Genomic DNA, 19347 nt, shown 5'->3' on the forward strand with positions numbered 1-19347 from the left:
ATTTTATAGTGCAACAATCAGATCGCTTTCATATTTAAAATGTACAATGGTACAATAGGGAGAACAACAACACCAACAGTCCATTATGTGAGCAGATTACCGTTCCCTGTAAATGGAATTAGAGGATTCGTATTTAAAGTACAATTTTGTTACGGGATTTTAAATGTTTAAATATTTTATTTAGTATTAAACTATTATATTATTAGCAACGAGCATACATTTACCTCTATAATGTTTAATTGTTTAATAATTGTACACATTTTTTTTTTTTACAGTTTTGAGTTTGCACGAATTCTGAACTTCACAATGTATATTAACTGACAATTTAATTTTTATAATGGTGCTTAAAACTTATTTTTGATTATTTTGACAAAAATGAGATAATTTTGATCAATATACGTACGTACAGTGAATTAAATAGTTGTATAGTAATATTCCATCAAGTTAAATATGTTATATATATATATATATATATATAAAAAAATATATTCTATTTCGCTGGGTCGCAGTGCGTATGAAACATTTGACTGCATGTTTGATTAATCCTTAATCAAATAACTCAATATAAAAAAAAAAAAAAACTTGTATGTACCTAGTCCTTTTGACCGGTCCCTTCCACTTAAATGTGGTGGATAAGAAGTTGGATGACATTATTTGTGTTTGAATAACAATATATTTGTGTACCTACCCCTTTCGAACATTTAAATACTAACGTATCCGGAAGGTTTTCTATCTATATTTGTTTGTATACAAAATAAATATATTTTCTAAGTTTGAGGTCCAACGCCGATAGGTAATTAAGTAAGTTAGGAATTAATTAAAGAGCCTGGTGCACCGATTCTCAACTAAAATTATACTTTCTTAGTTCCGTGACATTTTCTACCTCGGTCATATTATTGTTAATATACGCTCGTCTGCATATATTTTAGCCTATATATACAACGATACCTATACGCTTTCTATTTTTATTGCTCTACAACGCTTTTCTTTAAACGAAATTCATTACAATCATTTGGCAACGTCCTACCACGAATGCACACTGAAGACGACGTGTATACAAACGCATAAAGTTATCGATTTTGTTTGACAACTACGACTATATGACATGGCAGTCGGACAGGGAATGTATTTTACCTTTTGTGTGAGTAGTGCGTATAATACGTGGGTTACGGTTAATGCAAAACGAAAATGCATTTCAAACTTCGAACCGACTATGAATAGCCAGTGGGGGAGGGCGGGTGAGCTTAAGTGCCGCCGCAATTACGCGTTACAGACATACCTGCACCCCCCCCCCCCCCACTATAATAGCTATACTGCGCCGACAATAGTAACTCCGAGTATTAATATAATATTATAATAGCGTATTATTGTAGTCATTACAATATTACTTAGTATATACCTACGACCTACCAACGGTGCAGTGTGTAGTGTTTTCATATTTCGTTTTATCGCGTCGGCCGCCGACAAATGCTTACGCGCGGTAACCAAACCTATACCGCGTTTGTATAAGACGACTTCGGTTGCTTGTCCTAATATTATATTATATTATTATAGGCACACGGGCTTCTCACACGGCGTCGTATAATTTGATGTTCCTCACCGCGTGTAACATAACATTATGTCGTCGTATTGAAATCGAAACGGACCGCGTCTGTACAATTTACACTAAATGAGACAATGTTTTTCGTGTTTTTTTTTTTTGTCCCCATCGATTCACTTCTACGTGCCTGGAATGCACAATACGAACTTGTGGGCAGTGGTTATTGTGGTTTCGTGACTTCTGCAACGTCCCACCCGCGTGTTTCCGATGCGCTTCCGTTATGTTTTCCGTGCTCGTACCGCACGATACGCAATCACATGTAGACCGGCAGCGGGCAGTGGTGTAAAACGCTATATAATTGCTTTTGGTTCACCGGTAATAGCATTCGACCACCACTAAATGTATTATATATATATATAATATATCTATGGTTGCATGCCCGTCATCTCCACCCCCCTCCCCCTAAACGTGGTATCGGAATTTTCTAATTGTGGCGTGGGAAGGTGTGCTGCACGGTACGCTTGTGGGCTACCCCTGCATAGGGTCTCTCGATTCGTGAATTTTTCTTACAATTGGAATTCGAATTCGTCAAACCGAAGACGTGGGAGTCACAGAACGTCGTCGTCGTAATATTTTTCCAGGGATTAAACGTTCAAATGAGAATTATTCGGGATGCTTGGACGGATATAACGGAGAGGACATCTCGTAAGAAATTATCGAACCATAAGCACATACAAATGTATGTTAATAAAGCAGAGACTAGCCTTATGTATTATGAATAAATTTGTGTTTTATGGTAATGTCAAAATATATACCGTTATCCGACCCATGGTGTACCCATGCAGACTCACGAGGAAAAATAATCCTATTTGAATAATGTATCAATCATAAAATAATATTGTGTTATTCCGAGAAGCTGCAATTTTCGAATAAGCATTGCCCATACAGTATGCATTTAGGCTATTATAATTTTAAATGATCTTTAAAATTATATCGATAAACTAAACAAAGTGGATTTGATGTTTTTGTTTGGTTCATTGGAGGTTGTTATGGTGACCTAAACATTTTGCTGCTATTTTTTATAATTCTTTATTATTATAATTTATAGTCAATTTAATATTTGTACCCATAAAATATAGACAAAAAATAATAAATAATACTTGGTATAATTATTATACAAAGCATAATATATTTAACCCTTTTATGTTAAAATATAACATAAACTTCAATGATTATTTTTTTCTTTTAATTTTATATACCTAGTCAGCTATAAAAAAAAAATTATTTTATCATTTACTTAATATATTTTACAAGATTTTTATATCTAAATATACGAATTCAGTATCTTCCAATGAGCTGAGATAAATAAAATATAAGATTTAAAATTTTTTATTAATCTAGTTGACGGAAAAACAAATTTACAATGGGATTTTCATTATATTCTTATTATAATTATAATTATTTTTTTATCATAGGTTATATTATTTTCTTTTATTATATTATGAATATATACCATCACTTTAAATGTATTTATTAAAAATATGTTTCTACTTTGAAATATTAAAAGTTATACAAGGGAAAATGATAGGTATTTACCAAATTTTAAATTTAATTTTTTTAATTCTCTTGTTGAATATTGTATATTGATGTAAATAATTACAGGTATAAAGTAATAGAGTGGTTTTGAATGAATTTCAAATAGTATTACCTAACTAATCTTCCATTATGTTTTAATACATTTTATGATAAAATTTAGTCGGTTTTTTGGTAAAAAATGTTATGCAATAAACCAGTAAGAGTATATATAAAATAGTTTATAGTTTGTAAATATTAGGGGCCTCACTAGCACGTATTTTTTTGTCAAAAATTACTGTTTCTAAAAAAAAATCCGAATTTATAACTTAAATATTTAATTAACTAAATACAATATTAAAAATGTGCCTCGATCGATCCCTTGTACATGTTGTGGAAAAAAAGAATATTTTGTCAGAATGCAAATCGAGGTAATCGTTGAGACGTATTGTTGGGTTTAGAATCGTATGTTTGAGTGAAAAATAAACATTTTTTCATGATTACAATATAACATACTGACATTTGCGTGCGAGTACGTGCAAGAGCACTCCATATCGCTATAATTGACTCGCATAGACGCCACACACACTAATTATCATTTACGACTAACACATAGATCTCGGGTGGCGATGACGAGATAAGAAATTGCCTACATGATTCTCCTTAAATCAATGCCATAGCCTTCTAAGCTAGCCAATCTGCGGAAATCTATTATTTATTACAATTGAATACCTAGTGTTATACAGAAAGCAGCCATCTAAGAAATAAATAATAGATAAATAGTACCACAAATCTGTTGCTTAACACAGAAAGGTGGAAGGACATGACACAGACTAAAATAATTCAATGTCTAAAAGTAAGTTATTGTGGGTCTTTGTAGATATTTTAATATTTACCGGTTTAATAGTCATATTCCTGTAATACAATCAAATACAAACATAACATAATATATACGAGTAGGTATGTCATATTTTACGGTAATAGCAGCATACCTAGGTTCTGCATGCGTACAGTTTTTTTGGTGGGTAGAATTTACGGTAAGTAGCATACTACACTAATGCCCAGAACTTCAAGCTACCCTTATAGTTATCATACTGAATGGATTTAATGAGAAATCAAAGTCAAGATGATAATTGTATCGGAACAATAAGCTCTAAATAGGGACGAGTTCTTTACAAAATCAGTATTATGAGATGAGGTGTAGAAATGTGTGGGATATTTCAGATTAATGATGATGAAGAGGCACTTAAAACTGGAGACGATCTAATAAAATATATTGAGAGAGAATATTTTGTAATAATTGGCTTGTATAAATATTTAGCTTAACTTGTATTCCGTTTGGAAACACTTTTTCCGGTGACGACTTAGCGTTGATTCATAATAAATTGTTCTACGACCACATCGTGCACCGACCTATTGTCTACAGTTTACAGATCTATGTGAGACAAGTGCCCGACGTCAGGTCTCATTATTCTAACTCATTATTATTTAGCTAGGTACATTGTATGTAATTCAATACGACAATATATTTTGGTCTCTAAATAGAATAAACGTTTCTATTGCACGACTTAATATCGACTGCAATTATTATTGACCAATGAGACTGGACTCAATAGTGTCTGTACACGCACATTTCCCACATTTCGATGTTTCAGTCATTATAAAAGCGTAGAACTAAATTCTGAAAGGAGCTGCGAATAAAGTGATATAAAAATAAAAGCACTAGCTGGTAATAATGTAGAGTAAGTCGTAACTATATATATTATTATTGTTATTATACTTACTATTATAATATATTATATATTATAATAAATAATAAATATGTTATTGTTATATTTATAATATAAGTTACTGTACATTTTTAATAGTATTTTTTTTTTTTTTTTTTATTAAATAAAGCCATAAATATTAAATATTTCATAGCTAAATTTATTAAAACTCCTATATAATAATATAAATATAGTAAAGGTTTATCATACATCGTATCTATTTTATAAAATACGTTATGTTAGTATCTAGACTCTAGAGTAATAAAACCACTGGTATTTATACGTTATATATAATAAATTATATTTAAGTATCAATATTATTATCGTTTTTAATATTTAATTTAGATATAAAACCTGGATACTCTTTACATGGTATTTTAGGATAGGCCACGGACGATTAAAGTTTGCTGCCTCGTAATTAAGATCGATTATCAATAAACTGTTTAATGTATTTTGGCAGTATCTTAAGGTTTTTTTTAAATTAGTGAAATATTCTTTAACGTGTTATCAATATATATAGACTATATATAATGAATAATTTGATGAAATTAAATTTGAACTGGAGAACATAGGAAGAAATCGGGAGAGGTGGCTTGATTACTTGAGTCTTGAAGCCCTCATGGAAGTTCAAAGTACTGAGCCCCGCTAGACCTCAAAATTATAATAAGTGCCTTAATATACGATAATTGTTATAATAATTATAATTATTATTGTAAAATGCATTTTCAATAACTGTTAAATTAAAATGCATCACAAAAACTATAGATGAAATGAGCATAAAATGTTCAGCACCCCACCAATGAAGGACAAAACAATAAAATATTCTGAGTACACAACGAGTTAATGTTATTAATATTTAATTACAAATTATTTGTGTTAATTTGATTTTAGAAGAAAACGACTCTGTGAGGCTTAATAAAATACACAGCAACTTAAATAGTTTAATTTATATTTAATTCTTTTCAATTTCTACTTTAGAAAATTAAACTAAGGTATTGATAATCTAATTATTTAAAAGTGGGCAAGTTGGTACCACTCTGCTGTACAGTAAGATTTGAGTGTAGATACCTTTCCGTTGAGTACTGTAACGGATGTGTTAAATTTGAATTCAATGATAAATCAATATTATGAATATGAAAATCGATTCATATCGGAGACGACTTGTTAGCCTAGGTATATTTTATATTAACTAATTACCTATAGTAGTATAGTTTACTATATATTTATAATTCTATTTCAGTCCAAAAATGTTATCAAAGAAAAATTTCAAAATTTAAATATCTATAAATTTCAAATAAAGAGACAAAAATATATTTTCAAGACTATTTAAACTTGATTTTTACTATGTCTAATGAGTATGATGATGAGTATACTAATAAGTATATTCAATATAATGACATGTAGAGTAATATGGTATAGTAAATGCGGGTAAAATTAATCAGATATTTTCAGGACAACCATCAATATTTTCGTCACGTCATCGTTGTTAATAAGCCAATAATAGTATAAAGTTTGTGACTATTTGAAAGAAATCAAAAATACTATGGTAACTTTTTTTGTTGTTTGAAAAGGGTTTCAGTGGATTCACACGCAGCATTAGGAATGTTGAGTAGAGCGATAACGACTTACGTCATTTAGAACTGAATGAAACACAATGGACACTCAGTGAAGTGCACCAAAAAACGTTTTAGATGGTTGTATGATCTTACAGCTAAGTACAACATTTACTTGCTAGAAAATAAAACTATTAACTTAGTAACTATTTTAAATCACCCAGTGATAATAAAATAATAGTGTGTTTCATTTCATGACGTCTGGCACTAAGCTATTCAAATATTTTGTAATTTGTTTGACGCTTTAATAAACGAGTATAATAATCTGAAACTGTATAGTTATAGTTTTGATCCGTTTTATAATTATCATTTATATGATATAGATTGTAGTGCTTAAACATATAATATACAATCCGAGATTGTATTTGTTATATTACCTACTTGTTTATATTGTTATAGTCATAGTTAGCGCTGAAGAAACATAGGTACTCTTTTCGAATTTTTTTTAAATTTAATTCGTGGTTATATATTTTTTATTTATTTTTCTATAATATGGAGTAAATTAGTATTATAACTATAACCATCATATTATTATAATATTTTTATTAAACTGTTGTCAACCTAATTCGTCTATTATTTAAAAATAATTGTTTGTAAAAATGAAAAGAACATAATATACTAATAATTAAAATACTATGTAATATAATATAAGATAAACTGACAGAATTTTGTTAAAAATGTGTATTATATTATATTAATTGTTCTCGAGTCATGCAATTTACCCACTCCCTCCCGGGCTCCCTCACCCCACCAAAAAATGCATCTGTTAAATATAATACATTTACCGTAAAATTGTTATAAAAATCAGATTTACGATTGACAAAAATGTTGAATTTTGCCAAAAACATTAATTTTCAGTACCTACTTATTAAAAAATAAAAATAAAAATTGTATTCTATAATATATATAACGCAAGTGGAAAATTAAATTTATACTAATTTTTTTAAAAAAATTTACTAGAACGAAAGTTGTTTAATTAGTCAGTTATTTCTGTTTCACCCTGTATAGTGTCTTTCTGCCAAAATCTAATCAACTTCCTGCTTTGGAAAAGTCTATCGATGTACAATGACACGCAATTATATGATTAGGACTACTATAATATGATATAATAATATAATTGCTTAACAGTATTATCGTATTAGTATTATCGTATTGTACTATAATAAGTTAAATCAGACACTCAGACGTGGTAAGGCCTGTGCGTAGGTTATATGACTAATGCTTCTTGAATGAACCAAGATTTTCCGTTAAAAAAGTATCGGTCGAGGTAATTGAACGAATCTTGATTTACTGACTCCGGATAACGGACCGAATTCATTGAGCATTTTTTTCCTAAAATAAAATATACATGCACACATTTGTAAAACTTTCACGGTTTCTTCGATACGGAAACCTTACTTTGTACGCGAATTGCTTATTTTATTTTTATTCTGCTTTTATAATAACAACATAACTTGATTGGTTTCTTTATAGGACTCGTAATTTGAACTTATCATTTTGCGGCCACCTACATTGTATTGCAACGCATTACGAACACAATGTACGAAACAATAAATATAATATCAACATTATTGTTTTTTGTTTTTACGTCGTATAAACAATTACCAATATAATTTGGTCGTGTCACGCTAATAAAATATATTGACATTTATATTCATTATTCGATTCGTTCCTATGTTACTTTGAATTTAACAGAATTAAATTAAATATAATAATATTACATAAAAAATGTAAAGTACACATAAACCCACATCCTAAGCCGATAATATGTTGTGAAACACAGAAATTAATAAAAAATAATGTCGTTTTTAATCACCATAATATGGCGCATCAGATATGATACGTTTTGATTTTTTTGGTTTTTACTTTTTTATAAATAAAAAAAATTACCATCGCGTCCGGCTTCGGGTTTAATAATACGTTTGGGACAAATAAATATCATAGTATTATAATAATATGATTGAAAAAATACATCGCGTGGACACTAATAAATAAATTGATAAAAATAATTGCGTACAATATCCTTCAACTTGCGTACCAGCCGCTTCATCGTGAATTCGTGACGTACATATTATGTGCCCAAAAGCCGTCGTGTGTGCCTGCATATTATTAATAAATGGCCGTCGCCAATGACAAATCACTGATTCATCGGTGCGAACAGCATTTATTCAACACTCACAGTGCCACCGGGATGGTATTTACCGGACTTTTGTGTTCTAGGAATTCACAATTTAGTTAAAAAACATTAAGTTAATTTCGTTAATTCGGACGGAGAGCATTTGACCACGAGTTTTCGGGATACACGATGATGGTGGTTGGGAGAAACTGGAAGTAAAGAGATTTTAGGCAAAAAGGTAATTTAGGGTGAATAAAACATTTAAGTGATGAAAACATTTCGAAATATTAATTGACAAAAAAAAAAAAAAAACAAATGTAATATATTGAACACAATTACGGAAATAACACAGGAGCCGCTTATAATAAGATGAGAATAAATTGCTTCGTGGATGAAGTATTTCATGACAATATAATTTATAGCGTACGGATTTATGATATTTTTATTACGGTGCATGGTATTATTATAGGTATAGGTCTTTCAAAAACGTATTGGAACAAAATATGTTTGTAGATTTACATGATATTATTGTTATTTATTCGATATATATATCAATATATGATGAGTAGTCTGGAAAGTGGTCTATAAATGATTGTCGTTATAGTAGTGATTAGGTATAAAGTTGAAAGTGCACTGTATTATCTATACATACTAATATTATACTTAATATATTTATATAGTCTATGGAATTGTTATCAATTTTTTAAATAATATGTATCTATTGGCAATTTGTGCCTATACCTTATGATAGCGTTGAACTACCCATGTAACATTTTCATTTATCGAATGACTATTGCCAAGATAAAACCAAATTTATGTTCAAAATTTGTAATCGTTAAATAGTACAAAGACGTTGACAAAGAATACTGTTTAAAATACAGTTGTTTCCTGGAGACTTTTTTTAAGCCTAAAATACAATAGTTAATAATAATAATAATTGTAACTGCTATAAAAATAGCAGATAAATAGATAGATAAATACATATTATATGACACATATTAACTAATTAAAATACGAATATAGGTGCGTATGGCGAATTTAAAACATACCACATAAGAAAGTGGTATCCTATTTGTAATAATACTATGATAAAGGTCAATAATATTTTATTTATATTTTAATAGAATAAAAAATTGGACATATGTAGGTATAGTGTTAATATAATTTTTATCATAAATGTATAATCGATTTATATCGTACCTACATAGTCGCGACACTTGGGTAAGTAGGTACCTACTATATTATTAGGTAGGTAAATAGGTAATAAATTATATAAATTACTTTGGCTCAACTTTAGACGTCAATGACGTACGTGTTGTATAGTAAAATTGACGTTTCGTGTAATATGAAGTGTTTTAAAATATTTAAAGTAGCTGTTTGAAAAAAAAAATAGAATATGTAGAGAAAATATGTCTTTGATTACTAATTTATCATCATAACAATATGTTATGTTGAGGAAAATCAGTAGGTACCTACATATGCCATATAATACTATAGTACAACAGAGAACATGAAAAAATTAAAAGATCCAAGATGAGTGAGCATACAATAATAACATTATAGGTATAGCATTTAAAAAAAAAATGAAATACAAACTCGTGCAAAAATCCCATTATTTCCGAATAATTTCGTTTGTAATACGATGTTCATTGAACATGGGGTGAATGGGTGATAATAATAATCATAATAAGACATTATTGCTCTACGATAATCGTACACGCATAATATTATAACGGTTATAATTAAAATTTTAATTGATGATCCGGATTACTAAGATAATAATTATTATAACTACTTCCTATAGGTATATAGGGTATATAGGTAATTAAACCGAATAACAACTAACTATAAATAACACTATATACCTATAATAACTAATAATAATAATAATAAAAATACCGTTAGCGAGTTATACACGATTTTTTACCTGGGTATCCTATCGTAGCTGTCCCAACTCGTCAAACAGTTGTATGAACTGTAGTTGGACGAACCCATGTGGCGTCCGTCCTGTTCCCATTTCACGCACTGTGCGCCACGTTTCGACAGCGAACCGCCCGAGTAGCGCGCCGTGGCCGGTCGCGCCGGCGTCAGCATGACGTCACGCGGTCGGCGTCGCGCGAGAACGTTACGCCGCTCTGCCGGCCGCGGGTCACGCGCGTCCTATACCTATGCGCAGACTACCCGCGGCGACACCAGCCCCCTCTCGCTGAGACCAACCGCGTGCGCACCCACCGGCACCCACTGGCACCCACACCCCCCGAAAACTATTCGCGAAATGTTTGTATCCAACGTCGCCCACGCGTGTCCCTCTATTATAGCTGCTGCCCAAACCGTCCTCCACCCCCCCAAGTCGGCGGCGTGACACCTCCGTGGCGTCATTTCCAGTCTGTTTGTTTTGCGATAAAAAAACCGCGGACGAAAAAAATCAAACCAGATCGCGAAACGTTCTGGTCGCAAGTGCCGACGACGACGGTCGGAGAGTTTATACGACCGATAACGCGAAATTCACTTGGCCCCGACGAGAACAATATTATTATATGATATACTTTGGAAGTTGATTTAGTTTTTGTTTTAGCTCGTATGACACGACCCTAGGCGTCTCCTCTAGAGAATAAAAAAAAAAATGACAACCTAATAGTAATATAATAATATATTAGCGTTACGGTCGCGGAAGATTTTTCTCCACCGTTTATAGATACGATTAGAAAATATTCAAAATTGACTTTTTCACTGTTCGCTTACCTCGTTTCTAGTCGAAAACATTATTATCAATTAAAATATAGGTACTATAATTGTTGTGCTACCTTAAATCGTACCTGTAGTATAGGTATCTTGGACACACTCCTGTGTTTTACCGTGAGCACATCCAAGATATCAAAGTTTACTTTAACAATTTAGTAATTCTGAGAAAATTAAACAACTTTTGAGATTTATTGCACGACCGCACTTGTTTTAACTTGTCTTCGGCGTTATTTTGACGTTTTTCGCAATTCCCTCTCCCCTAAAAATACCGAGTAAAAAGTTCTCTATAAATATTAAATACCAAATGTGCTTTATTTCAAATCTACCGCTGATATAGGTATAATTGTATAAACCTACGCAGTGTGTAACTTTTTGAGGTTTATTTCCATTATCTTATTTCCGAAATAAATATAATAAAAGCAATCATAAATATAAAACTAATATAATAGCTCAAAATTAAATTTTGAATAAAATATTATAGAAAAGTTCTAAACATAATGTATTTTCGATACGTCTTACATTTCTCGATTTTGTCTAGAATAATCGGCCACTTCTTAATATTCCTATCGTACTTGCGAACTATACACAAATTGACCTAGATAACTTGGTCGTTGGAAACATTATAATATAAAATAAACGTTCTTTTATTAATTCACAACTACTTGGAATATTGTATAACCTGCGTTCCAGTTGATTAAATTATATTTCAAAACGAACTACAACTCGAGTTTGATACGAATAAAACGTTATAATATGTATAATGGTTAACTTTTATTGGATGCTTGATTTGAATGGGCAGGTATAGTGAAGCTGAATAAGCAACAACTAGGTGATGCTAATGAAATAATATTATATTATGTGAGTTATATTGTATTAGAATACAATTAATAATTAATCAGGTATGACTGTATGACTACGACACTTCGTCCAACTTTTAATTTGAAACATCTAGCATTAAACCGCGGGCTCAATATTATAATTGAATATTAATGTTTGTTATATTATTATTATAATAATATATTGAAGTAATAACAATATAATATCGTAGGTATATATTATTATAGTTGTATTAAAGTTTCACGATCCACGTCATTACGATATGGACAAAAGGTATGGTAATAATAATTGTTGTATGCTAAATATTACCATGTGCTTAAAGATTTTTCCACAGGAATAAACAAATTTAATGAAACAGTTAAATCTACGCAAGACATCACGAACTTGAAATTTCCATATTTTTGTAATAACTCATACAATATGGTGGAGGGTATCTACAAGTTTCCGTAATAATTGGAATAAAGATTTATCTAATTTTTTCCGGGCTCTTAATCTTGTAAGTTGTAAGCTGTTTTTATCTTTTGGCTATTAGGTACAATGGATTTTGCGTGGGGTAGAATTTGCATAAGAGATAAATCAATCTATGTTCAATGTAATTGCCATTAAACAATAACGAAAATCATAAGTTAAATGTTGAAATTTGGCCCGAAAAGTTATCATATTTATTTTTGTATTTCAATTTAAAAATATCTGCTCTGAGCTACATACAATAATGGTGAAGTCTAGTGCACTTACATACAATTTTATAATTTATATTGGTTATAGACAGATCATGATAATATTCTCATATTTTATTTTTAAAGTTAAAACTATTTTAATCAATCCAAAAATATCAAATTGTACTATGCAGTAGGTATTATACTTTTAGGATGAACAAAAATCAATTTTGAAACGGAAAAATAAAAAGATACTTTGATTTATTTATTTAAGATATAACTAAATAAAATCACATTAAATTTAAAATTAATTTATTATGTTTTATTGCAATAACATTTTTATTTTTATATTTTTACTGAAGTTAATTATTAATGTAAGATATATATTTTTTTTTATCTTTTTAGACTAGCCTTATAATTTAATTTGTAATTTACAAATACTAAGTTTTGTTGAAAGCTGCACATCAAAAACTTATATTATGGCAAGTCTCAGTTTTCTTAAGTCAAATAAAGTTTAGATTACATACTTAGCTTCTTCTTATAAATAAAAAAAACAATCAATATACATGAGGTAAATACATTGTATACTTTGAATATACTTACTTAAAGTCTCTACAAATTATGTTATTTTGATTTATACGATTTGAATATTGAGTTTTTATACTATCGTATACTTCGTACTTATTAACTATTGTAAAAAAAAAATATTATTATTTAAATATATTATATTTTACAAAAATATTTTGTTAACAAATAGAACATACTATTCTATTACGTTTTAACTATTTACACGTATGTATTCGTGATTATTGATTATTATTTAAAGGGGTGGGATCAGATTATTTGAGGTCTAGAACAACTTACCTAGCTAATTTATGTGTCTACACAACTAGGTATACTTTAAACGGACAACAATATTAATATACCTATATTAAAGTTATTATAATATGTTTACCTACATTGACCTATTGAAGTTTTCAAAACTCAAACTTAACCATTGTATACGTTTATTTTGAACATAGATAAATACACGGAGCTTACAAAAGTTATAAATTATTGAAACTTAAAACTACAGAGATAAGGTTACAGAGAATAACTGGTTATTTTCTATTGGGCACTATGATTATTTGTTTTTCTTGGGTATCAATATTTTATATTGGAAAATTATTTTACATTTTAAAGTTCAATTACAATGTGAGTAGAGTACCTACCCAAACCATTTTATTCATACAATATAAGTAAGTTTATCCAATGGCGTAATATTGTAATATAAGTAGGTAGGGTAGTCATTATAATTAGTTCGTAGATAGATACCAATATAATAAGAGACAGTGTTGGGAATAGATAACTAAAAAATTACCAAGATAAGATAAGATAATTTTAACAAAATATTATCTAGATAAAAATAAAGATAACATAAATGTAATTTATCAAGATAAAGACAAATACAACAATAATTAATTTATCTAGATAAATATCATTTTTTTGCACTTATTTTTATTGTATTTTTGTAATATTTAAATTATATCAATATAATGACATAATATTTATAAAAACAACGGATTGAGCCTTTGAAATACAGTTCTACGAAGTTAATTTTAATTTATTTTTAAAATGGATGGGGAAATAAACCTGTGCCTAATTAATTTTAATATGCTCATTATGGCTAGTAGATGTATAGTAGAAGCCCGCATTCAGGTTCTCGTAATACTGTCGTTGGCAATAATAACAAGAAATATATTCTTTTAGTTTTATAAATAATTTATATAATATTAGAATTTTAGTAACATTGGTTTTATAATTTTGTAGGGGCACTTTAATATTTATCTAGATAAGCCCATTTTTTATCTAAGCTAAACATTAGATAAACCGTAACATAATTTATTATCTTGATACTTTAAAGATAATTTATTTAAAAAAATCTTATCTAGATAATTCCCAACACTGATAAGAGATACGATAAAATCTCATGGATTTATCGAAGAAAATCAGCAATAGTTATACTTAATAACAATTAACAATAGTAATTATAACTTTATAATTAAACTGTTTAGTAATCTTTTAACTTAGTTTAAATAAAAATAATTTGTATTTATTATTTATGATTGTGTATTATTTTGTTAATTATACTGGTTTTGTATATTTCTAAAAGTTAAAACTAAAAATGTATAATGCCTGGCTTGCCTAATTCAATATTTAAAATAAATCATCCAGTATAAAGCTGGTTTATGATTAATTAAAATGTTTAGAACATATATATATATATATATATATATAAATTGTTTTATGAGAATTATAGTATGGGAGCGTGATAATTTATTCACATTTATAACAAAGACAACTAATCAAAGTGTCACTTTTACTTCCGAACGTAACATAATTAAAGATTTAAAGAAAACAAATATATATTATACAAAGTGATTCTTTTAACAGTAAATACTCACTATCCTGAAAAACATAAACGTTTATGAAATTATTATTTTTACATAATTTGAATTCATTACGAAAATTCATTACTTTAAAAAAAATATTATATTTATATTTGTTTTACCATTTTATAAACTATTGTATTTATTTAAATGACAACATGATTAATTTCACTTTTTACTGCAAATTTTTTTTGTATAAAAATCAAATTTTTAACGAACAGTTTAAATATAACAATTAGTTACCTCTACACTTATACCTAAGTTAATATAACCATGGCTTATGTAACCGCAGTGGTGTCCATTAGTCCACTACTCCGCTCATCAGAACTTAAAATAATTATTAGTTTTAAGTTACAATTATCTACTAACTTTGATTTTCGTCCATTGTGCTAAGAATATAAAATTAATAATGTGTGTTGTGAATCAAAAAGTAAAAATGGTAAAAAATTTCAACGATTCAAAATATCAAATAATAACATTTTGTTCAAAAATGTCGTTTGTGAGGAATTCAATTCATGGAATAAAAATATTTTCAAAACATTATAAAATTTGTTTGAGATAATGAGTGTTAAATGTTTAAAAAAAAACACTTAGTATTATATTATGTGACATGGATGGATAAATGTAAACATTATACAGCACAAAATACATAATTTGTAATCCTCAAAGTAATTAAAATATAGGTACGTATCTATTATTCTGCGTTTAGTACCTATTATAATTTATATTATTTTATTAATGGATTTTATTACATAATATCTTGTTTCAGATATTTTTAAACAAATTAATATTGACAGTGTTATGTTTATAATATATTATCGTTAAAAGCTTTAAATGATGTAATATATTATAAATAACGTGCATAGTAAGATAAGCAAGATTCTAGAAAACTATACAATTTTTAACCGACATTGTTCTTGTTCAACAAGTCGTATTTATTTTAATGAGATTACTGAATAAATACTTTTTATTTAAATTTCAGGTAAACCACGTGATATCATTATAACGTGTAAGCCTTCGTTGAGTCGCAAACGCATAATATAGAAATATTAAATCGTTTAAGAAGCATAAAAAAACCGCCTGCGATAAGGTCGATTCGGGTCGCGACTCGCGGGACGAGTGTATTAATGTTTAATATAAAGTTGTCGTGAGTGAAGTGTGAACCCACGCGAATTTCGACTCGCGGAGATGTGCTGACGTTTAGATGTGTTGTGTGTGTGTTATTTTTCTTATTTATTTATACATTACGGTGATTTTTTTGTTCAATATAGTTTGTTTTTGTTTCTTTTTTATTCGTTCATTGTTGGCGCGGGAATCGGAAAATGGAATCGATTGACTGACAGCCGAAAACGGTTCGTGCTTTTAGAGCAGCCGTACGTGCGTCATAATATGCGTTTTATCGCAAATATCCGCTACGGACAGGGTTGGTTCTTTTGATTGCAAACATATTATCATCATAGCACACCCCGTCAATTAAAATTTAACCCCGGCCGCCGTTAAAGAACAAAACGCGTTATGGTGTACCTACGCAATAATGTGTACGTGCATAAATTCCTTCAAATTATATATTATATTTTAACGCGACGTACGGAACGTGTCTGCGGGGCTCGTTCGGTCGCTTCCAAGAGTAGAAAATCGTGTTTCACTTGTCGACTACGACAATCGGCAGTGACGCCCGCAGCGGAGGCGTTTGTGTGGCGTGCGTGCGTACGCGCTAACAAATGCCGACGATCCGAAGTGGTACATATTTTATTATTTATAAATATAAATATATAATAATATGTTCTACCATGTCGTTGTTGTGTACCTACACTAATTATTACGGGACACCCATCGAGAGACCGAAATACGAAAAAAACAATATATTTTAATAGCTACCTACCTATACCTGCAGAGTGCAGATGTATAAACATTTACTGTCAACTATATAATGGGAGCGACAAACAGAAAATCCTTTTTGGTTTTTACACAATATTTCTCCGTGGGAGTTGCGGGAACGTATTAACACAAAATGTTAAAAAAAAAAAATTAAGACGTTTCGCGTGAGTTATGTGAGTTCACTGCAATGTTACACTCCGTAGCGGATATACAGTAAAATGTCAATGTAGTTTTCTCTTAATCAGCACGCATGTTCACGACGACGCACGTGACGAAGATTTAATTACTATAACCATAAACTACACTTGATGTACGGATTTGATTCGGTGTTAACGGTATACGATGCGATGAAAAGTGACGAAAAAAAATTTATATAATTTTAACTTTTTTACTCTTACATCATAATATTATTAACCGACGCGTTGGTTGCTGGTTGTATATTATTTTTAATAAACAGACAATGGGAAATCAACAGCAGTATAGTGACAAGACTATTTAGTTTATAACCGAGTAATATAGTTCTTTACCATCTAATTTTAAGCATTTGCTATTTTTGATTCAATATTCACACAAGTCGCAATACTATTAGAATTAGAAAACATGATATACCTGCGTTATTCGCAGTTTTACCTCCTGAAATCCGAAAACATATTTTTTATAAACTATAAATTTTATTGTATAGTATTTCAATTTTTGAACAGCTCAAATAATTAAATTTTACATGCCATTCTAAATTGTAATAAGTTTTTAACTATTGTTATTAAAAAAAAAAAAAATGCTTTTAAAATATTTCGGTCAGCAATATTTTATTAAGAATTCATTGTACTTATTTTTAAAATATATAGGGAACTGTTAAGTATAAATAGCTGAATACAAAGTAAAGTAAAGCAAAGTAAAGCATACAATTTTTTTTTTTAAATGATGATTTAAAGTTTTAAGATTTTCACGATATTATCAATAATTACACTTTTTTTCCTTGTTTAACCGACAGCAGAGGAGGCTCTGTTTGAACAATACTACTCCTCTGCTGCAATTGTCTATTAGTGAATAAAATTTATAATTACACACAAATTATAGCATACAAAATGATTATACCTACATACTATAAATTGAAAGAAAATATTAAAATGAGCGATTGTTATCTATAAAGTCCCCCTATTGGAATATTATATTGAATATTATTGATGGCAGACGCCATTTTTTTAGTAGTTGTTCGTATACATTGTATTAATATTTAATATATTATGCTATGCGCACCCCAATAGGTTAGGTTATCCTATCTACCTACCTATCTCATAGTTAGATAATCACAACTAATGGCTATATAGATTATATTAAATACACCATAGGTATACATTATTATCTAAAGTTATGATAATGATATAATAATATAATATATTACTGTGACACTATTGGTTATTGGGATATTATTTATTTTATAACAGAAGCGATGCCGTGACAGACCGGAAAACGTAGAAAGAAAGTACTAAAAACGGAAACATTATAGGTGTAGGTAAATAAGATTTAGGTATAATACAGTGTACTTACTACTTATCAGCATTTAAAGAATTTAAACTCTCAATTTTTATTTAGTACCTATACTCCAACTAAAATTGAATTATAATACCTATATTGACCAAATTTATTGTACAACATTGAATTATTAATTTATCGATGTATATTTTAATATTATTTAATGATACAAAAATATCTATAAGGTATTAGGTAGGAGCGTAGTGATTATTTTTGAAAGAAAATGTTTACAACTTTTCAAATTTAGAAAGCAAAGAAAGTAATAAACTTAAACATGGAAAACTGTCATTTGAATAACTTATGAAAAGTAATCAATTTTTCACTATATTATGTGACTAATTGGAATACATGGATACAGACACAAACTTTTTATTTTTGTTTCAATAGTTTCTATATGTGAAAGGAAAATATACCTACAGACAAATTGAGAACATTTTGAGATATGTCAGCGATGTTCTTTTTAAATTTGAACTCATCTCATTCCTTACAAACTGTTATTGAATGTATACATTTAAGTTTTTGTGTTGTTTCAATTTTACTTCCATATCAAACGTTTGAAATAAAGTTATTTTTATTAATATATTATATTGTATTATAATTTAAAATATTTTTTTTATGATAGTATAATTTAATTCTGTGTAAAATATTTTTTAATAATTATT

At 29.0% G+C, this 19347-nt stretch overlaps 1 protein-coding gene across 11 annotated transcripts in view; it reads right to left on the minus strand.

Moving 5' to 3' along the window:
- The window catches only part of LOC100167740 (potassium channel subfamily T member 2), a 230443-nt gene that overhangs the window by 70735 nt on the left and 140361 nt on the right, over positions 1–19347 (minus strand). For 2 of the 11 annotated variants that reach the window (XM_016803295.2, XM_016803292.2), the window contains exon 1: positions 10538–10761. The exons of the other annotated variants lie outside the window; for them this stretch is intronic. In XM_016803295.2, coding sequence (XP_016658784.1) covers positions 10538–10704 — 167 coding nt within the window. In that variant the 5' untranslated portion in view covers positions 10705–10761. Of the gene's footprint in view, positions 1–10537; positions 10762–19347 lie in introns of those variants that run through there. 11 annotated transcript variants of the gene reach the window in all.

Source organism: Acyrthosiphon pisum, chromosome A1, assembly GCF_005508785.2.
Source record: "Acyrthosiphon pisum isolate AL4f chromosome A1, pea_aphid_22Mar2018_4r6ur, whole genome shotgun sequence".
In the NCBI taxonomy this organism is placed as follows: Eukaryota; Metazoa; Arthropoda; class Insecta; order Hemiptera; family Aphididae; genus Acyrthosiphon; species Acyrthosiphon pisum.